Source organism: Balaenoptera borealis (assembly GCF_965194805.1).
Source record: "Balaenoptera borealis genome assembly, chromosome: 11".
NCBI lineage: Eukaryota > Metazoa > Chordata > Mammalia > Artiodactyla > Balaenopteridae > Balaenoptera > Balaenoptera borealis.
Genome location: NC_138868.1, coordinates 10,725,590 through 10,747,535, shown reverse-complemented (window position 1 = coordinate 10,747,535; position 21,946 = coordinate 10,725,590). Strand labels below are relative to the sequence as shown.

Here is a 21,946-nt window from a genome sequence, read left to right as displayed (position 1 = left end):
TTCAACTCAGTGTCAGCCAGGTGGCCCTGCTGACCTTGGCCGTGCTCTCTCACACCTCTGGGGCCTCAGCGGGCACAGCTGGGCTGGCTTGACTCCGCTCCGTGTGTCTCATCCTCCAGCAGGCTGGCCCGGATGTGCTGCATGGCAGGTGCCGGTTTCCAAGAGAGAACGGAAGCAGGTGATGCCTCCTGAGGCCTCAGGTCAGAGCTGGCACCGACACTTCTGCTGCACACTGCTGGCAAAGGAGAGCCCCAAACAGCCAGATTCAAAGATCTGGGAAACTAGACTCCTGTTGTAGGTGCAAGAGGGGTGGATACATGGGGAGATAGAGAACTAGGGCCATTTTTGCAATCCGCTGCCAGACTCTTCTATCCCTGGTTGAGCTGAGAGCTGGCCTGAACCGTGCCCTTCTGGACCATTTCCACGCCATCCTCCTGACTGTGCCCAGAGGCCACAGGGGCTATTTTGATGAGAACTTGAATGCAGAAACTGATGCACAAATTCTCTGTGCCCACCCACTTGAATACCACTCTGTGGGCATACACACTCACACACACACACGCTGCCACACTCAGATACCCTCACACACATTCACACCCCCACACACTCACACACACCACACTCACACACGCACACATGCACACACGCTCACACACCTGCACTCATGCATGCCCACACATTCACACGCACACACTCACATACACACACATGCTTTCACATGCTCACCTACACTCACACACCTGTTCCCTCACTGACATACCTTCACACCCATGTCCACACCCTCACACACACGCTCTCACACTCACACCTGCGCACACTCTCTCCTAAAATCACACGCTCTGCCCTCTGCCACCGGAAAGCGGGGGACGGACTCCCCGGCCCCTCTAATCCGATGTTGGACAAGTTCAGGTGGAAGAAAGTCAGGCAGCCTCCAGGCGACTCTCAGGGCTTCCCGTCCTCAGCAGCAGGAGGGTGGAGGCCGATGGGGACCCCAGGGGGGACTCCGTTGTCAGCTCTGACACTCACAGTGGGGCCCCAGTAGGCCACTCGCTTCTCTGGGCCTCGGTTTCCCCTTCTGTACATCGAGGGAAGGAGCCGATGCTCTCACGGGCCCTGGTCCCGGGAGCCCAGTGCTCCCAGCAGCAGCTTCCTGGGCCCCCTCGGTGGGTCGGGCCGGATGGGTGACGCCTCAGAGCCGGGAGGGACTTGAGAACTTCCCGGAGGCGGCAGCTCACAGGCAGAGGATCTCCAAGCCCCGCACAAATAGCAAGGCTTTCACAGGAATACGTGTGAACTCAGGAGGGGCAGCGGGAGAGCAGAGGCAGCGGGGAACGAGCGGCGGTGGGCGCAGCGGCGGTGGCAGCCCGGTGAGTCCCCCCTGCCCTCCCAGGAGCGGCACCCACGCTACCCAGTCCCGGGGGTGTGACAGGGGACATGGGGCAGGGGCATGTCGGCCGCCAGGCAAGGAGAGAGGAAGAGACCACTGGGCAGAGAAGGCGGCGACCTGGGGGGCTTACCCCACCTGGCACTAAGGGGGCAGGACGGCTCCCAGGCCTCTGAATTCCTGGCCTCCTTCCGACGGTGACCCCCAGCTCAGTCCCCCCAGGCCCCATGGCCAGGTGATGGGGTAAACGAGGGGCATCTGTCTTCCCTCCTCAAAGCCAGTCACTGAGAAGATTCAGGTATCCCCCAGAGACCCTGGGACCCTAACCATCCTCCCGGGGAAATGGAATCTTCCTGTCACCTTTCCCCCTCCTCCTCCCTCCCCCACCCTCACCCAGGTGTAGAAGAAAGGTGATTCCAACCCAGATACAGGTGCCCTGCCATTTCCCTTCTCCAAGGGAAAGAGAAGGACTTGGTGGGGATTCTGAGCTGGGAAAGGGGTTTTGGGGCAAATATTCTCACCCCTCTTTTATGGATGAGGAAACAGAGGCCCAGGGAGGGGAAGGGGCTGTCCCCCGCCGAGGGCCTCAGTAGGGGCGGGCAGTAGAGAGAGTGGAATCCTGCAGAGGGGCCAGGCAGTGGGTGTGGGCACAGGGGAGGGCTGTGCTCCTCCAACATGTGTGTGCATCTTATGGCATCATTTCCAGGGCATTGGGGCAGGTCTGACCCGTCCTGAACGGGCTGGGATTGGAGGAACCCAGACAGCCTCCTGCCAGCCCAATGCCACAGGGTCAGACTTAGATAGAAGGGGCAAATTCCTGCCCATTGACAAAGCGGTGGAGCCAGGAGGCATGGGGGAAGAAGTAGATGGGACATCCTTGGAAGCCTAGAGCACCTCACATCACAGCCACCCACTTGACAGATGGGGAAACTGAGACCCAGGGGGCTTAAGCAACTTGCCCGAGGTCCTGCAGCTGGTTGAGCAGGCAGAAGGGTAGGGTGGGCTCTTCCCAGGCTAACCCCGGGGCCTAAGATCTCAACCACTCAGCAAAGCTGCCCCCTCCCAGATGTGCTCTTTGCCTTTCATCCGAGAGCCTCTCTCCTCCAGCTGGTAACACCTCCCCTGGCTGCTCCAACTGTGAATGAACAAAGCTGCATCCAGCACCTCATGAATAAAGCTGATGTCCAGAAATGCTCACAGGTCCAGGCAGCTGAGGGGCGGCCTGTGGCAGGAATGGGCCCAGCCAAAGGCAGTGGGTCCATGAGTCAGTGCAGGACCAAGAGACCTCAGCTCAGGGAAGGGAGGCCAGTGGAATCAGCATCCCAGGGCTCGCTAAGGCCACCTGGTGCAGCCTCTGTGTCCTGACAGTGTGGCCTCCAGATCAGAAGGGCCACAGGGAGTTTGGAAAGAGCGGGGGGTGGAGTGAGAGGACCTAGGTTTGCATCCCAGTTCCATCCCTTACCCTGATCGTGTGACCCTGGGCAGGTCAACTTGCTCATCCTCAAAACCACAGGTAATGAACCCTCTCTCCCCCGGATGGAATGTGCTGAGCCACCGTGTCTCTGCCTGCCCAGGAGGGTCCTGGAGAGAAGCTCCCAGAGAGACCACAGTTCGCCTCGCCCCAAGTTCTATAGGAGCCGGGCTCAAGCGCTGGAAGGGATTTTAGGGACCCATTTTACAGATGGGGAAGCTAAGGCTCACGAAGGATAAGTCAGTGGCCTGAGTCTATATACCTCACTAATGTCTCTGAGCTCAGTTTCTTTGTCAGCAAAATGGTCATGGTACCTACTTCATCAGGACGTTACCAGCAATAGAAGCTAAAAGCATTGAACGCCCTTGCACTGTGCTGGACATGAGACGGGCACTACCTCCTTTAAAACTCACAGTGACTATGTGAGGGTGAGATTGGGGCCATCCCCGCACGTCTCTGGCTGCTCTCAGGAGAGGCAAACAGCCCCAATTTGGTCACTGGATGGTCCAATCTCCTGTTAGGTCACAAGGTGATTTAGGGCACCTGGGTCCTCAGCCCAGCAAACGACAGGTAAGAAGAGGACTCGGACTTCCCTGGCGGTCCAGTGGTTAAGACTCCGCGCTTCCACTGCAGGGGCCACGGGTTCAGTCCCTGGTCGGGGAACTAAGATCCCGCATGCCTGCAGTGTGGCCAAAAAAAAAAAAAAAGAGGAGGACTTGGGGGGGGGGATGGGGGTGGTGGCACGGGGGCCTCCCCTCGCCTTCCCACAAGCTTTCCGTCCTCCTCCCCCGCTGGTTAACTGCAGGTTCTCCAGGGCCGGATGAAGGGAAGGAGGAGACGAAGGGGACAGGCAAACCAGCTTGCTACTCTTGCAAGCTGCCTCCCTGGGGCTGGCAGTGTTTGAGCCAATTTCTCTGCAGAGGTGTTTTATGGGGTCTGTGTACCTCCCCACAACTCCTCCCTCAACTCGGAATCTGGCAGGAGGTCCAAAATGCAGGCATGTGTGCTAATCTCTCCAAGTCTCCTTAAAGCCAGCCCCTGCCTCTTGTCTCAAGGTGAACAGGGAGGCATCCCCCTTCCCTGAATTTAGACTCAGGTCACTCTAAATATTCTTTGCCAAAATCCACTTAGTCTGCACTCTCAGCTGTGTAGGGGAAGGTGTCGAAGTCATCTAGTAGGTTCACGGCCACCTGCTTTTGGCAAGTCCTACTGGTTCGTCTGTGGCACAGCTCGCTCCAGTACCTGGACTCGACTGAAACTTTTATTTTAACATCTCTGACAATTATGTCCAGTTTCAAAGCCCATGGCCTGGACCATTCAACCACACTGTAATTTCTGATCCTCAGTTTAGTGGTCTGCAAAATGGGCTGAATAACACTGGCCTCATGGGACTGTGGTAAAGATCCATGGTTCCCATATGGATGAGGACTCTGCAAACGGCAGAAGGCCGTGCAGATGAGGGGCCAGCGCTGCCGCAGCTCATGAAGCCATTGATATCATGCCTTGCTGATGTCTAGTTGTTTCTTGTGTCTCCGTCCCAGACAGCCATTCCCCTGGTGAGTACCTGGTAAGCTTCTGGAGTCCTGGACCATGACTTTCCCTCTATTCCACCTGCCTGTCCCTGGCACACATGCATCAGGGTTTAGGGAGAGCTGGCTGATTCATTAGCAAGGAAGAAAGGGTCTCTTTCTAGGTGGCACATAGCTGGGGGCATGGCCAGGTGGCCTCTGGAATGCGACAGAAGGGTGGTCCCTGGCCTGAGGGTGCAGAGGTGCTGGTGGCAGCTTCAGGGGGGTGAGAAGAGAGAGAAGATTTCAAGTCTCAGGAGTTATGTGACACTTTCATTGCCACTTAACCCGCAACATCAGCTGAGAGCCTATTTTTGTAAGTGTTTTCTCTTCTAAGGGGCGGGACGGGGTGGTGAGGTCTCAGTTTTAGCGAGTTTCTCACCGCCCACCCGGGAGAGGTGTCATTAATGACACTTGTGCTCACTCCTGAGGCAGCTCCGGCCCCCTCGGAGAGCCTGGGGAGGGTTCAGGCGACCAGCCGTGGCACTGGTTCTCAGGACCCCAGAGAGTGTTCACAGACACGTCCCAAATCGCCATGGGTCCCGGGCACAGTTTTCACTTGTCCCTGGTGAAATGACAACTCAACAGACAAAGCAGCACCAAGTTAAATTTGTCCCACTTAAAGGTTTTGTCCTTTTATTCTAAAATTATGGCCTTCCTCCCTCTCTGGTGCTAAATATCCTTTCCAGATGATGGTGAGAACGTGGGGGATTTCTTTAAATGAACTTACGTGAGGAAGTGGAAAGTTAGCAGACTCTTTCAGGCCCCATTTGTTGGTAATTCACTGATCTGTGGATTCCGAGCATTTTAGAACTATTACTCCAAAGAATGGAGTACAAGGCTTGGTCCCCTCACTCTGACAAGGGCAGTATTCGAACCCAGGAGTGGATGCCTCCCATCAAGTCAGCACTCCTTCTACCGGGAGGCGGGAGTCCGGACCTATCCCAATTCTTCAATACTGAGGTGCTGTGTGACCATGGGAGACACCCGCACCCTCCCTGAACCTCCATTTCCTCATCTCTGAGCACAACTAATAATCCATGCCTTCCCTCCCTTAGAGTGAGATGAGGACTTAAACGTCTGTTATTCACACCTCAAGAAGGAGGACCCGTGGGGCGGGCGAGGGGTCCCCCAGACCCTCCGTCACCCAGCGTCTCACTCTCATCCAATGTGCTTGGACTGTCAGGCCAGGGAATCTTTCACAACATCCTCAGCAACTGTCTACTCTTCCCGGATACGTCTGGCGAGGGGGGAAATGGCCAATGGGTGGGGAAGGAAAAAAGATGGAAGACAAGAGAAAGGGAAAAGGGAAGGAAAGTGGGGTGGGGAGGTGAGAACGGAGGACCCCTGTTTCAGGTCCACGCCCTCCCTGAAGACTCGGCTGGGCTCACAATCAGGTGGAATCAGTTCCCGCCTCCACCCGCCCCTCTGTCCTAGCAGCAGCCCTGCTCTATGCTGCGAGAGTCTGAGGGCAGGACTTCCCGTGTTAATTCATCTTCCTGCTCCCGGCATGAACTTGGTACTCGGTAAATGCTCAGTCATCGTCTGTTGGACTGAATTACAAACTTCTCTTGCTTCTCCCGCCAGACGCGAGGCTCCTTGAGGGCATGGAGTCTATGCCTGACCTCTAGTCACGGTCACACTCTAAAGGATGGCTTTTCTCAGGGTTGTGTGTGTTATTTCAATTCACACCAAACCATATGAGATTATCCCCCAGTGTAATTATCCCCACTTTACAGGTAAGGAAACTGAGGAAGGGGTAGGTGGCCACCTTGCCCCACATGTCGTGGTAAGCAGAGGGGCCAGGATTCAAATCCCAGCTTCTATCTGCAGAGCCGTGTGCTGAACCAAGTAATGCCAATGAGAAGGATGCCTGTTTTTCATTTCGTTGTTTAATCTGGCAGACTCATCCCTCTGCTGTCTCCTAGTAAACTCATCTCCTGACAGTTGGGTGGTTTTCCCCAAAGTGTTTGCTCAGGCCAGCCACAAGTAAAGTTTCCATAATCCACGCGTGGCTCAGCTACATTAATGGTGATTGCTTGGGTGGCCAGAGAGAAAGGCTCCCACAGCAGGAAATCTTCCAGGGGGATTATTTACACAAGCTCATTAGTTCTGGGCTGAGGGACAGGAAATGGTGGGTGAGCTTTAGTCCTGGGTAAGGAGACACTCAGCTCTCACATTAGCTGTGTGTTCTTGAGCAAGTCACTTGCCCTCTCTGGGGAAAGGAGGCAGTTTAAATGCATGCTAAATGTCCTTTCCATGTAATAATAGCAGAGATGAAGAATGTGGCTTCTAGGGTCAGAAAGACTGAATTCAAGTCTTGGCCTTGCCTCACCTTGACCTCTGACATCCCTTCACTTCTCTGAGTGAAGCTTCCCTTCCTCATTAAGCAGAGATTTTGGTGCCATCCTCAGGGGGCTGCAGTGAGCAGGGGTAGGTAGGCAGGTTGTTCATAAACTGAAAATCTCTTATGCAGATGTGTAACCAACATTGTTATCATTATTATCTCCAGAGCCTTTGTCTCCCAGTCTCTCTGAGCACGATGTCCGCAGCTCCCACCAGCAATGGGGTGTTTGTCGTCATCCCACCCAGCAACGCCAGCGGCCTCCGCCCGCCCCCAGCCATTCTGCCCACCTCCCTGTGCCAGCCTCCCGGGATCATGCAGTTCGAGGAGCCACCGCTGGGGGCGCAGACGCCACGGGCCACCCAGCCGCCCGACCTGCGGCCCGTGGTGACATTCCTGACAGGAGAGCCCAAGGCTTTAGGGGTAAGAACCGCTCTCCGACCACCCAAGGCATAGGTGCTGGGCAGGGAGGGAGTACTCATGCACCCTGGAGAGGGGGCAGGCAGTCAAAAGATACTCAGTGAGGACTTGAGGATGCAGTCATGCACCAGGCAGACAAGGACCCTTCTCATCAGAGAGTAAACCAATGAACAAATAACTGAGATCACTCCAAATAAGACAATGGAGTCGAAAATGACCGTGAAGGGGCAACACTAGCAAAGGTGGACAGAGAGGTCTCTCTGGGGAGATGACATTGAAGCTAAAAATCTAGATGTTGGGCTGAAACCAGCCAAGTGAGATCTGGGGACATGGGCTCATCAGGTAGAGGAAAGAGCAAGTGCAAATGCCCAGAGGTGGCTTGTTCAAGGACAAAAGAGAAAGTGGACATGGCTGGAATGTAATGAGCAGAGGAAGAAGGGAGATGAGAGGAAGCTGAAGTGGTAACCAGGGCCAGCTCCTGGCTCCCGCAGGGCTGACGGTCCAAGATGTCTCTAAGGTCTTTTCCAACCTCAGACGGCCTTGAGATATTGATCTCTCAGAGGGAAACAAATATTGCACAGTAGATAGATAATAGATAGATAGATAGACAGGCAGACATATTCATCGATATATACATATAGGGTGTCTTCAGTTTGTCCTTTGGCCTCAGTTTGTCCAATGGAAGATGAAAACATGGCTTAAGTGGTGATGATGGTGGTGATCATGATGGTGGTGATGATGATGGTGATGATGATGATGGTGATCATGATGGTGGTGATCATGATGGTGGTGATCATGATGGTGATGATGATGGTGGTGATGATGATGGTAGTGGTGATGATGGTGGTGATGATGGTGATGGTGATGATGATGGTGGTGGTGATGGTGATGATGGTGGTGGTGATGATCATGATGATGGTGATGATGGTGGTGGTGATGATGATGGTGGTGATAATGATGGTGGTGGTGATGATGGTGATGATGATGGTGGTGGTGATGATGATGGTGATGATGATGGTGGTGGTGATGATGGTGGTGATGATGGTGGTGATGATGATGGTGGTGGTGATGATGGTGGTGATGATGGTGGTGATGATGATGGTGGTGATGATGATGGTGGTGGTGATGGTGGTGGTGATGATGATGGTGGTGATGATGGTGGTAGTGATGATGAGGACAATGAAAACAGCTCTCATTTACCAAGTGCCCCCAAGAGGTGCATGCATGCACTGACCAAGGAATTTGCACACATTGTCTCCTTAGAGTCTCATCACCACTTGTGACACAGGGATCATAGTTCCCATTGGACAGATTAGGGAGCTGAGGCTGGTCAACACTAAGTCACTGGCCCAAGGCCACACAGCTGGTAAGTGGCATCCTGTACCCTAGGATGGCCTGACTGTAAAGTTCTACTTCCAACCCCACTGCTCTGAGCACTCAGGAGCTCGGGCTTGAACGTGCTGGAATTTAGGATTCTACAGTTAAGGCTGCAGCAAGCCCACTGGTGCAGGAAGGGACTAGGGGCAGTGGACAAAGATGGAGTATCCATTGCTGGAGGCCTGAAACCTCAGAGCAGACTCTGGGAAACAGTGACCTCCAAAGGACTTCGGTGAGACAAATGTAAACTGCTGAAAAACATAAAAAGTAGAAACTATAGATAGGTCTTAGGGAGTGTCACCCAGGGAGAACACTGGCTTTATTTATTTATTTATTTATTTATTTATTTATTTATTTATTTAAGATTTTTATTCTATTTTTTAAATTAATTTATTTATTTATTAGTTATATTTGGTTGCATTGGGTCTTCGTTGCTGTGCGCGGGCTTTCTCTAGTTGTGGTGAGCGGGGGCTACTCTTCGTTGTGGTGCTCAGGCTTCTCATTGCGGTGACTTCTCTTGTTGCGGAGCACGGGCTCTAGGCCGTGTGGGCTTCAGTAGTTGCAGCACGTGGGCTCGTAGTTGTGGCTCGCAGGCTCTAGAGCTCAGGCTCAGTAGTTGTGGCACACGGGCTTAGTTGCTCCATGGCATGTGGGATCTTCCCGGACCAGGGCTCAAACCCGTGTCCCCTGCATTGGCAGGCAGGTTCTTAACCACTGCACCACCAGGGAAGCCCCAGAACACTGGCTTTAGAGTTAGCTGGCCTGCCACTTCATCGCTGGGAGACCTCGGAGAAGTTCCTGAACATCCCGAACCTCAGTTTCCTCATCTCCAAAATTAGGATAATAATTTTAGGATATCTACCTCATCATATTAGGGTTAAATGAGATAATGTCTGTAAAACACCCAGCACGTTGCTTAGTGTAGACAGGCATTTGGCAAGTGGCAGCAGGTGTCTTAGGAGTAATTGGAGTAGCAGTGGTGGTCCAGTAGCAGGGGAAGGACCCACTGAGAAGGAAAGCAGCACCGGCAGCTGGCACATAATGTCCCATAAGGAAGCTGAAAAGATGGAGGTCATGCAACTGAGGAGAGAAAGAAAGAGAAGATTCAAGGGGTCTGCCTTTAAACATACAAATTCTTGGCCTTCATGTTAGGAAGAATATTCCACGTGACCCCCAGAATACCACTCCACAGTCTGAACTGCCCATAAATGGACCACAGTGGTTTGAGAGGTAGTGAGCGCCTCGTCACTGAGGGCGTCTGTTTAGAAGTCAGGAGCTGGAAAGGGCTCCTGGATTAGGAAGAGGTTGAAATCAGGGGCCTCCAGTGTCCCTTTCCACTCAGTTCTAGAATTCAGTTGTTAACCAAAAACATTTGGAAAGAAATGTGGCAACAAGTACCAGAAGCCCACATGTTCCCAGCCTTGGGAAAACCATCCCACTTCTGAGAATGGATCAGTGCGGCACTGGTAAACCACCCCCTTTTAATTAATTAATTAATTAATTAATTAATTAATTAATGTGAAACCCAAGTCCAGATTCCAGCTGGTAGGAGGCAGCTCCAGCACATGGCTGGGATGAATCAATAACAGACACTCAGATGAGAAAGATGCCTAAGGAGATATCTGTGCAGGCTGCATGGGGGTGAGGAAGGAAAAGGTGAGGCATTCAGTACAGGGAATGCTGTACCTGCTGCTCAGGAAACCAGGGTTAGGAAAACCAGGTAGCAACACAGAGGATGCTTGAGATCCGTGGGTCAGAGCAAAAAGCAAACCCGTGGAGACATGGTAACAGAAGGGTGGGTCCCGAAGGCTGTGGGCTGCTGGCTTTCCTTCTTAAAACTGTCTTTTACGGTTGTTATAATGACGTCTCCTTAAAAGAATGGAACCTTGAGTTTATTTCCCAGTCGCCGACGGTTCGCTGCGAGAGCGCAGGGCTCTGCCACGCTCTCCTCCGCGGCCGGCAGGGGGCGGTGTGGAGCCCGCCCCGCCCGCCTGGCTGAGCCACCGCCCGCTCCCCGCAGACGGTCCAGATCCTCATCGGCCTCATCCACCTGGGCTTCGGCAGCGTGCTGCTCATGGTCCGCCGCGGCCACGTGGGGATGCTCTTCATCGAAGGCGGCGTCCCCTTCTGGGGAGGAGCCTGCGTGAGTGCCGGGGCCATCCAGGGAGCTGTTCCCAGGCTCATTTCTCCCCCCGCCGCCCCACCCCCCCACCATATCCTTCTAGACACAGCCACCCCTAGGTGGGGGCCTGAGCTTAACTCTAACTCCGAACTGCAAACCCTAATCATACCCTGACCCAGACCCCACTCCTGTGTACGAAAAGTTCCCAGCAAAGAGCCTAGCACAGAGCAGGCTCGCAAAAAGCATGGGATGAAGGGGATGCGGGCAGGGGATAAGGGCAATAACCACCTTGTTACCATGGTTACACGTCTCAACCCGAATCCAAACCCTGGGCTGCAGAAACCCATCAGCTCCTCTCCTGGGCCCCAGCCCACCACGAGCTCTGCTCCCTGGGAGTCCGACCAGCTCTATGACAAATAGCCTGGCCACCCACCCCTGCTGGAGAATCAGGGGAGGGCACGGTTATAATGCCCAAGATGAAGAGAGCAATTCAGCAATTACAAGGTCCCCGTCTGCACCTGAGCCTCCCAGCGCCCCCCGGGGAGAACAGATTTTTGGGGCCAGGCCAAGTGGTCTGAATCCCAGCTCCACCGTGTGTTATCAGGAGTCCCCGAGGCAAGTCACTCCATCTCAGCCTCAGCTTCCTCATCTAAAAATCGGGTCCATAGTTCTGGCCCCACCTACCCCATAGTTAGAGGGAATCAAGCACTAACACATGTGGGAGCCAATTACCAAGCCTTAATTCTGCAGCATCCATCCAGTTGCCAGAGCTAAAACATCCCAAGTCACCCTAGACCCTTCTCTTTTCCCATTCCACACCCACTCCACCAGCAGGTCCTGTCAGCTCGCCCTCCCAAGCAGAGCTTAAAACTGTCCACGTCTCCCCACCTCCACCTGGACAGCTGTGGTGGCCCCTTCCTGGTCCTCTCTGTCTCCGTGTAATCCCAGGGCCCCCCCCCCAGCCTTCTCCAGCCTCCTGCTGGCCTCTCCGAGTGATCCGTCCCCGTGGTCTCCCCAGCCTGCAGCTGAGTGCAAACATGGAAGCTGCTGGGCCTTCTAAGCCTTAGGCCCAGAACTGGCCCGGCAACACTCCGCTGCATCTCTCAGCTAAGCCAGTCGCAGGACCCGCCCAGGGTCATTGTTGGAGGCAAGTGCCGAGGGCATGGGTACCGTGACACAGGGTTCACTGGGAGCCATCTTTGGAGGGCAGCCTCCAAGCCGGCCCCGCCCACTCCCCACCCACCGCAAATCATCACAAGCCCTGTATCCTTTCATTTGCATCTCTGCTCAGAGAGGCCTTCCCTGGCCACCCCACCTCAAGTAGCCCCCAGTGATTCCTTACAATTCCTGTCACTACCACCATACTTCTTGATCGTTTATTTGCTAAGTGTCCGTCTCCCCCAGTTAGAATAGAAGCCCCGTGAGGACAGCGATCTTGTCTGTCTTACTCAACTCTGCTACCGTCTTGGCACATCCTTGCTGCTCAGGAAATGTTTGATGAGTGAATGTTTAAAGGAACAATGCCTTCCTTACAAGGCTCTGATGATACGATGTCAATGAAAACATTCACCTTGCAAGCCACGGCCCTAGTTCCCTGGACAGGGGCCCCTAGCAACCAGGGGGCACCCTCACAGAGAGATTCCAAGTGCCTGGCCAGGAGGCAGAGAAGGTGGAAGCCAGGAGGCTGCTGGCTTCTCCCTGAGACACACGGTCTCCACAGCACCAGGCATGGTGTACCCTGCCCAGTGTCCCGGCCAAAGCCTCACCGGGGTCCCCGCTTCCCCACACAGTTCATCATCTCGGGGTCCCTCTCAGTGACAGCGGAGAAGAACCACACCAGCTGCCTGGTAAGTCTGAACAGGGGACCCGGGGCAAGGGTGGGGCCACTGCCAGGCTCCACTCTGCTCTGCTTCCAAAGACGCTCACTCATCTGGCTCCTTCAGCGAGCATTTCCTGGGGGCCTGCTGGGGGCCAGGCGCGGGACAACGCCCAGACGGCCAGGCACAGACACTGCTCTACCTACGGGAGAGGAGGAACCAAGATGCACTTTCAAAATGCACTACGGGGCAGAAAGTGAGCGTCCACAGACAAAGTGTTCATGGTCATCCAGAGAAAGGGAAGAGGCAAAAAGCCCTCCTGAAGCTGGGCCTTGGTGGGCAGGTAGGACTGAGAAATACTGAAGGAAAAGCATGAGGATGCAAGGAGAGGCCATGGGCAGGGTTGCCATGGAAACCATGTGTGGTTCTATTTGATGAGGGCAAAGGTCTGGGAAGAAAAGTGGAAAGAAATTAGATGGAGAGGTGTGCTGAGTCCACATCGCCGACGGCTCAATGCCTTCTGTGGGCACCGGTGAGGGGGTGGGGGGCAATGGAGGCTTTGGACATGAGGGTGTCGAGCATCGCACCAGAGTCAAGTCCCTGCCCTCGTGGAGCTTACATTCTGGTGTCTGGTAAGACACCCAAAAACCAGACTAACAAATAAGGTCATTACAGAGAGTGAAAAGTGCTGAACAAAGCACCCGGATAATGTGAGTGGTTCCACTCAGCTAGGACGGTCTGCAGTCCCTGAGCAGGTGTCGTTGAGCTCATTGCTCAGAGGGCAGCAGCCATGGAAGAGCCTGGGGAAGAGTATCCCAGGCTGGGAGATGAGACGGGGAAGAGCCTGGGCATCAGAGGCTGGAGAAGGGGCCAGGACACCGGATTACAGCAAACAAGGGGCAGAGTAGGAGGGGCTGAGCTCAGAGGGAGAGGCAGGGAGATGACTCAGAGATGGATGCGGAGTCTGGAGTTTAAGGGCAGTGGGAGGCCACTGAGGGTTGAAGGAGACGAATCGTTGCCCTATGTACACTCCTGAGAGCTGCTGGGTGCTGGGTGGAGAATGGATTATAGCAGGACAGGACTGGACGCAGGGGACCCTCGGTATCAAACCCACGTCCCCCTAGGCTGTAAAGTCTGGCAGGGGGAGAGCTGACTTACTCTGCCACGTGCTCACAGCACCTTGGACAGTGCCTGGCTGGCAGCAGATGCTCAATAGAAGTTTGCCGGATTAATTCATCAATTAATTGATTTCCTGTGAGGCTGCTCTGGTCTCAGTGACCTCCTCGCAAAAAGGAGTCGGAGTCTTTGAGCCTGAGCAGGTCCTGCAGTCCCCGGCCCACCCATGATTGTTCCCCGCTTTAAGGCCAGGGCTGTTTAACCAGAGGTCTTCAGCTACTGGGTCAAAAGAGCATCGGGTTCTGGCAACATAGGGAGGGTGACCCCTGAGTGGTCGCCTGGACCACCCAGGTATCCCCTTGCCCCGAAGCCCTAGGCCCCCCGGTGAGGGCCTGGCCCACCGAACTCAGGCTCACAGCACCTGCCTCTCCCCTGCCTGGTGCCCCGCCAGCGTCTGCAGTGCCTTGCGCTGCCGGCCCCTGCCTGGGACCACGTGGAACTGACCCCAACACCTCTCCCAACCTCAGCGTCCACAGCAGAGGGTCTCCCCCGACCCCTGCGCCTGCAGGGTGCTCGGCCTGGGGCGGAGGGGCACAGTATTGGGTGGGTAAGGAGCTTCTGCAAACCTCACCCAGGGAGGTGGTCGTGCCCCCTTGCCAGCAGCTTCCAAGAAGACGACGGAAGGTAAGGGTCAGGGGTGGGGAAGGGGGCAGCAGGGCCTTTTCTCCTGAAGTCCCAGGGAAGGATAGGAGGAAAGAAAGTCAACAAGAACGCAGGCATGGGCACGAGCGTGAGGACATTGCCCCTTGGCGGCGGGAGGCCTGGTATGGGAGGCTGGGGAGGTGGGGAGGAGAGCTGTCGCCTCCCGTCCCGTCTCCTGCTCCTGCTTCTCCCCTCTGCTCCTTTCCTCTGCAGGTGAGGAGCAGCCTGGGGACCAACATTCTCAGTGCCATGGCGGCCTTTGCCGGGACGGCCATCCTGCTCATGGATTTTGGCGTCACTAACTGGGTGTGTTGTCTGACGCTCCCCAAGGAGTGGGAAAACTTGGAGAAGGATACAGCCACATCCAGGAGGGGGCGGGGAGAGAGTTTGCAGCACCAGGAGGCTTGGGGGCCTGGGCCTCGCCAGGGCCTGCCAATCCCAAGAGACCCCATGAGTATACGGACCCCAAGACCCTACCCCAGGGATGGGCGTGGGGACAACGGAGAGGCAGCCCAGAGAGCAGGGGAGGGCACGGGACGGGCTGCAGGACAACTGGATCCGGCTCCAGCTCTGCCATCGGCTGGCTGTGTGGCCTTGGGCACCTTATTCTAGCTCGCTCTGGGCTCCCTTTCCTCCTCTATTCTAGAATTCTCGGCTTGCCTTGACGGTGGCTTTTGGTCCCCAGGACGTGGGCAGGGGCTACCTGGCCGTGCTTACCATCTTCACCATCCTGGAGTTTTTCATCGCGGTCATTGCCACCCACTTCGGGTGCCAAGCCGCCCGCGCCCAAGCCCACGCGGTGAGTGCCTCACCCCTGCCTACCCCGACCCGGGGCCACTGCGCTGCAATGAGCTCGCCATTCCTACATCCGGGGACCCAAAGGAGTTTCCGCGGGCAGGTGGGACTGTTTTCCTCGTGGCCACAGGGAGGCGCCAGCACCAAGGGACCCGTTGCCCCGTGCGCCTGGACGCAGAGCCTCGGAAGGCAGGCGCAGGGGACGAGGGGGAGCGTTGTCCAAGGATGAGTGGGACCCTCCAGAAGTTCACGGGCCATGAGGGAGACGTGGACATCAGAAAGGGCAGCATGACTTGGGTGGGAATTGACCTTAGTTTCCCCCAAACTGGAGGACAGTGCAGACAGAGAGGCGATGGAGGAGGGCCTTCGTGGCAAGGGAACCAGTTGGAGTAAAGTCCTCCTCCGCGGGAAAATGCGGGCCACAGCGCAGGGATGCCGCTTAGGAGGTGGACTTGTGCAAAATGGGACGTGAGGCTGTTGAAAGTCTGAGCAGAGGAGTGTAAGCTCAGAGGGGAGGGGGAGTAGAGCGGGGCTCAGGGAAATCAATCCAGAGGGTTTGTCCAATGCAGGGGGTGGCGGGGCGGAGAGGCGGGGCTGGAGGCAGGGAAGCCGCTAGAAGGCGGGTGCTATGGTATCCAGGCCTTGAACCAGTGCAGGGCTGGCCAGAGACAAAGAACACCAGAATCGTAGTTCGTAGAGAAATGAGACTTATGTCTGTTTTGTTCACTGCTGTACCCCCAACGCCCGGGTCATAGTTGGCCCCAGTAAATATTTTTTGGAATATTAGGTGAACTTACGAGTGGGGTCAATTCAGACTTGCGGCATTCACTACTAGGGTGCTGTTCTCAGAACACCCACAAGAGGGCACTATTGCAACAGCTCCAAGAAGGCGCCCGAGCCTCTAGGATTGCCTGGGTTTGTTTTCTTATTCTTTGCAACCTGTGATTTTCCTGCCAAATACCTTCAGCACAGACTTCAATATCCCCAGGCCCGCAGCCTCTCCGCCCCCCGCCTATGATAACGTGGCATATATGCCCAAGGAGTCGTCCGAGTAGATGGCCACTCTGGGGGTTGGGAGTCCCGCCTCCCCTCCCCTCCACCCCCCCACCCGCACCATCCCGAGCCCGGCCTCTCCCCACCCCCACCTCGTTAATCTTGGGGCGGCCCTCGGCCCCAATCCTCACATGGTGTGGCACCGAGTGGAGACCCTGAGGATGTCTGTCCCACACATTTCCCGCAGTGGTTTATTTCCTTAAAAAGCTAGCTGATGTCAAGGGTGTGTGTCCTTCTGCCCTGCCGAGCGCCATCACTATCAGGAAACACCCCCATGTGCTGCTCTGAATTTCTCTCTCCTCGTTCGTGGAAACCCTGGCCTCACAGGGAGACGGGTTCAAGGGCCGCCCTGGCCCTCAGGCCTTGGGACGGTCGTTAAGCTCAGAGCGCAGAACCCTCCAGTAAGGAGTCCTGAGTCCAGCTGCAGAGGTCACACAGCTGGCAGTGGCTTGGCTTCGGGTCTCCGGGCCGTAGGACCGGCTCTGTCCCTTGTAATCTGCTGCTCCGTCTTTGGGCCTCAGTTTTCCTGCCTGGAAACTAAAGGTTGAACCAGATGACATTGAAGACCCTTCCCGCTCCCCTGCCTCTGGGAAACGTTTGGAGGCGCTATTCACTCAGGCCTGCCCGCCCGCCGGGGCTGCGGAGGTGGCAGGGGAGGGCTGAGTCCAGCGCACGGAATCCTGGGCAGCGTCTACAGGTGCACAGCGGTGGCGGCCCCACCCCTGGGAGGCTCAGGACCTCCCTGGGGCTCTCAGTGCTCCCACCCTCACCCCCTAGCCTGAGGAGAAGGCTGCCTCTGAAGGTACCATGAGTGGGGCTGGGTCTCTGGGCCCAGGGGACACCTCCACCTGGTATTCAGAGGCCCTTGCAGGTGGCTTCTCTCATCCATACCACAGAGGGAAATAAACTGTGCTTAAAATTTGATCTGGTCTCATAGCAATGACGTTTTTTTTAACCTTGGGGGCTAGAAAGAGTCATCGCATACTTATCAGAGGACCTGGGTAACTGTCCCATTGTCACAGCAAAAGGGCATCTCTGGGCGCTGGGCTCTGTGTGGTGTGATCCTTACCCTTGTTCTGTTCCCACCTGAGCCCCACTAAGCAGGCATTCATGTCCCCACTCTACCACTGAAGACATGGAAGCTTGAAGAGATTAAATCATGTGCCCAAGGCCACCAAGCTAGTAAGGCGCAATGCTGGGATTTGAACTCAGTTCCATCTGATGTCAGAGTTCATGCTCTTACCACGTGGCTCCCCAAAGTCCAAACCCAAGTGCTTGCCACCAACCCATTCCCCTCTCTCCCCCATTTCTTCAGCCCGAAGACTGGGACAGGGCTGCATTCCTCAGCACCCCACTTCTTCATCTAACAAACTCCTGCTCCTCCCTCAAAACCCTATGTTAATGTTGCCCCTTCCATGAGGTCTTCCCAAAGGAGGGTAGTCAGCTAGGTGGCTAAGTACCAGTGAGCCACAGAGCTGGGACAAGGGTGGGGCAAGCAAAGCCCCCTTTAAGGAGGCACTCCCTCCTGGGGTCATGCTCGTGCAGAGTTGGGTGGGCGTCACAACAGAATTTGGCTTTCAAAATCAAGAGCCAGGACTTGAGGACCTAGAGCTGAGAGTTTAAGAACACACAGTATAGAGTTGGGGGAAATGTGTTTGTGGGTTTACGAACAGTTTAACTGCCACACATAGAGGAGATTAGAGACATTTCTGAGCTGAGGGGAGAAGTTTAGAAAGGGGAGGGAGGAAGGGAGAAAAAGGAGGAAGAGAAGGCTTAGCCTCAGGCTGGGATTACCATCATCTGTGCCCTGTTGACTAAGTTCCTCAGAGATGGGAGCAAAAACGGCAGATCCATTAGGAGGAATTGAAGAGCTGATGCTTCTTCACATCCCAGACTGTAAACTGAGGAGACTGCAAGGCCCCTAGAGATGCCCCATGTCCAGACAGCATGGAGCCAGAATGTGGAGTTGAGATGACCGAGGGCTGTGCCGGGTGACACGACATGGAGCCCTACACTCCCATGTGGATGTGAGTAAAAGCATCAGAAAACTTCCTGTGTCCCCCAGGGAAAGCACCAGAGGCTGATGTGCAAAGTGGGTTGTATGAGACTGAAGCTTTACAGTAAGTAAGAGTGGAGACAGTGGCCAGGAGAGACCAGCCAGGACAGATCATGCTTGTGGACTGGAAGTCACGGGAAGTGACTGAGTTACTCTTAATTGGCAAAGCTAAGTCTTCTGCCACTGAGAGAAAATGGGAGCTAGAGAAGCAGTTGCCAAAGAAGCAGAAGAATTCTGAAAACTCCAAAATATTACTAAGGGGCATTAATGATGATCTAAATAAATGAAGAGCTATACTATGTTCATAGATTGGAAAGCTCAAAATTTTGTTAAAATGTCATTTATCTCCAAAATTTATCTATATATTTAATACATTCCCATTTGAAATTCCAACAGTTTATTTGGGAGGAAATTGACAAGCTAATTCTAAAATTCATATGGAAACTCAAAGGATCTAAAATATCCAAGAAAACCTTAAAGAAAAACAAAGTTCAAGGATTTAAACTACCAGATTTCAAAACTTACTATGCAATAATAACCAAGACAGCATAGATTTAGTGCATAGATAATTAGATCAATGGAATAGAGAGTCCAGACACACACCCTCGCAGTTCACTTGACTTTTGACAGAGGCTCCACTGCAATTCAGTGTACAAAAGATGTTCTTTTCAATAAATTGTGCTGGAGCAATTGGATTCAGTTATAGGAGAAAAAAATGAACCACAATTCCCACATTATATACCATACATAAAAATTAATTCAAGATAAGTCACACACCTAAGTTTTAAAACTTACAAAAAAGCTTCTTTAAAAGAAAGAAAATATCTTCAGTACTTTGGGATAAGCAAAGATTGCTCAAACTGGACACAAAAAACACTAATCAGAAAAGAAAATATTTATAAATTAGTGTTTATTAAAATCAAGTACTTCTATTTATCAAAAAATAACATGTGTGAAAATGCTCTACAGACCGGGAGAAGATTTTGAAACACATAATATCTGACAGAGGACTTAAATGCAAAATATATAAATAATTCCTAAAAATAAATAAGAAAAAGGAAGACAACTCAGTTAAAAATGGGCAAAGAAACTGCACAGGCACTCCACAGAAAAAGATCTCAAAGTGGCCAATAAGAGTGTTCAACATCATTAGTCATTGGAGAAATACAAATTAAAACCACAAAGAGATACCGCAACATGCGAAAATGGCTAAAATTAGAAAGACTGACTATACAAGTGTTGATGAATTTGGGGAGCTCATCTTATACATTGCTGGTGGGAGTATATTTTGATATAACCACTTTGGAAAAAATGTTTCACAGGATGTGTTAAAGCATACGGTATAACCCAACAATGCTATACCTGGATGTCCACCCAACAGAAATGAGTGAATATGTCCACCAAAGACATGTACACAAGTTTGTTATGACAGCTTTACTCATAAAAGGCAAAAACTTGAAACATCTCAAATGTTCATCCACAATAGAACAGGTAAGTGAATTGTGGTATATCTGTGTGCCACAACTATTGAAGCCCGTGTGCCTAGAGCCCATGCTCCACAACAAGGGAAGCCACCACAATGAGAAGCCCACGCACCGCAAGGAAGAGTAGCCCCCGCTCGCTGCAACTAGAGAAAGCCCACGCACGGCAACAAAGACCCAACACAGCCAAAAATTTTTAAAAAATAAAAAGTCAAGATACTATTTACAAAAAAAATGAATAAACGAAAAAGAACAAACTACTGATATATCTACCATGCAGACAAATCTCTGAGTGAAAGAAGAACATACTGTATTACGCCATTGATACAAATTTCAAGAACAGGCAACATAAAGACAGAAGTCAGCACAGTGGTTTTGCCCTAGAGAGCAGCAGCCCTGACTGAGTGAGCTATGAGCAGCCTCTGGGGCATGGGAAATGCTCTGTCTTGATCTGAGTGACGGTCACATGGGTGTACATATAGATAAAAATTCACCAGGCTGTACATATTTATGCCTTCATGTAATTACCTCAGTTTTGTAAAGTAGGAAAAAAAGGCAGAAAAAGCCACTGTGTTAGTTAACTGTTTCTATGTAACAAATTACCACAAACTTAATTGCTCAAAGCCACACATATTTACTGTCTCACAGTTCCTGTGGTCAGGACCCAGGTACAGCTTAGTCCTCCACTCAGGGTCTCACGAGGCTGCAATCAAGGAGGCAACCGGGCTGCATTCTCATCTGGAGGCTAGACTGGGGAGAAGAATCCACTTTCCAAGCTCATGCAGGTTGATGGCAGAACTCATTTCCTTGCAGCCATGGGACTGAGGGCCCCAGCTTCTTTCTGGCTGTTGGTGGTCAGCTTCCCTAAGCCCCGAGAGGCTTCCCTCAGCTCCCAGCCCATGGTCTTTATAGTCAGCCGGGGAGAGAGTTTGCAGAGCAAGCCTGCTAGCGAGATGCAGTCTCATGTAACGATGTGGTTACAGAAGTGACGTCTCATCACCTGTGCTTCTATAGGTTAGAAGCACATCACAAGTCTCACCCACACTGGGGGGGTGGGGGGGAGAGTTCTTGGGCTTATTAGAATCTGTCCACCACAGTTACATTTTGCGCATTAAAATTTTGTGAATGTGAAAATACAATGTGTTTAATTATCTCCCAGTTTAAAATGCCCTATCTTGATGCCCTAAACCCCTTCGGTTGTGGGTTTACTTTTCTCCTCTCCTTAATAGTCTTACTTCCTCACTTCCCACTCACACCACTGAAACGGCTGTTGTCATGATCTCATTGTCACCAGAATCAATGGGCTTTTTAATATCCTTATTTTAATAATAATAGCTCCATTCATCTCTTAAGTGTTGCCTACCCTGGACTCTCCTCTGGGTGATCGCATCTGCTGCTCTAGTTTCATCTCATGGTTTATTCAGCAGGTGTTTATCGACTGTGTGTCCAGGCTCTGAGGATGCCAGATGTCAACCAAATCTCTCTGCTCTCGTGGAGTTCAGGTTAGCTGTCTGTCCCCATCCTGACAATCCCCAAATCCCTGCCTTCCACCCACGTCTTTTCTCTGAGCCAGCTTCAGCATCTGCTTTCACGTTCTGCTGACATGAAACCCATACCACTTGTCAATCAATGTGACTACAGACTTGGCTGGTGCCCAAGCCAGAATCTGAGCATCATTCTTGGTTTTCCCTCTGCCTCAGCCCCAGGTATAGTCGTCCCCCACTGACTCTCCTTGCTCTAGCTTTCTCGACTTAGTCCACTCTCCCCATCCTCCTTCCCAGCACTTGTGGACCACCGTCATCTTTCACCTGCATCATGGCATCAGACTCCTGAACCCTAACCTCTGTCCCCAGCTCCAAGCTGGCCCAACCCATGTCTGGGCTAGATAACAGCCACAGAGATTTCTCTAAAGTACAAAAGCAACAGTGTCATTGCTCTGCCTAAAGTCACTTGGAGCTCTCCCCGCCCTCAGGCTAAAGTCCAGATGCTCTGGCAAAGTTGACAGAGCCCTGGAGATGCAGCCCACTCCCCTCTCCAGCCTCGGCTCTGCCCCGCTCCTCCTGCACTTGACTTGGCTGCCATACTGAACCTCTGTGAGACCCCCCTCTGCCCGGAATGCTATTCCCTGCCTGCCCCCCACTCCTATTTGTCCCACTTAGCTTCCAACCCTCCTTCAGACCTCGGTGTAGACACCACTTCCTCCAGGAAGCCTTACTGGCTTATCTTTCTCTGGTCCTTCC

At 53.2% G+C, this 21,946-nt stretch overlaps 1 protein-coding gene across 2 annotated transcripts; it reads left to right on the top strand.

Annotated features, from left to right (window-relative positions):
* The first annotated feature begins 1,252 nt into the window (after nt 1-1,252).
* On the top strand, nt 1,253-17,093 carry MS4A15 (membrane spanning 4-domains A15). Of its 2 annotated transcripts, XM_082342582.1 has the most exons (7): nt 1,253-1,367; nt 6,936-7,190; nt 10,585-10,707; nt 12,477-12,533; nt 14,535-14,627; nt 14,968-15,120; nt 16,055-17,093. In XM_082342582.1, the coding sequence occupies exons 2-7, from the start codon at nt 6,966-6,968 to the stop codon at nt 16,169-16,171; spliced, it is 768 nt and encodes a 255-aa protein (XP_082198708.1). In that variant the 5' UTR covers nt 1,253-1,367; nt 6,936-6,965; the 3' UTR covers nt 16,172-17,093. The 2 variants fall into 2 exon arrangements, with proteins under 2 accessions (XP_082198708.1, XP_082198707.1); XM_082342581.1 differs by lacking the exon at nt 1,253-1,367 and having other exon boundaries at nt 3,634-7,190; nt 15,007-15,120.
* The last annotated feature ends 4,853 nt before the right edge of the window (nt 17,094-21,946 follow it).

Excerpts from the sequence above, each read along its gene's own strand:
- MS4A15 (XM_082342581.1), top strand. The coding sequence starts at position 6,894 with ATGCAGATGTGTAACCAACATTGTTATCATTATTATCTCCAGAGCCTT. Across the intron at positions 12,534-14,534 it reads AGAACCACACCAGCTGCCTG|GTGAGGAGCAGCCTGGGGAC; the intron begins GTAAGTCTGAAC and ends TTTCCTCTGCAG. Across the intron at positions 14,628-15,006 it reads ATTTTGGCGTCACTAACTGG|GACGTGGGCAGGGGCTACCT; the intron begins GTGTGTTGTCTG and ends TTTGGTCCCCAG.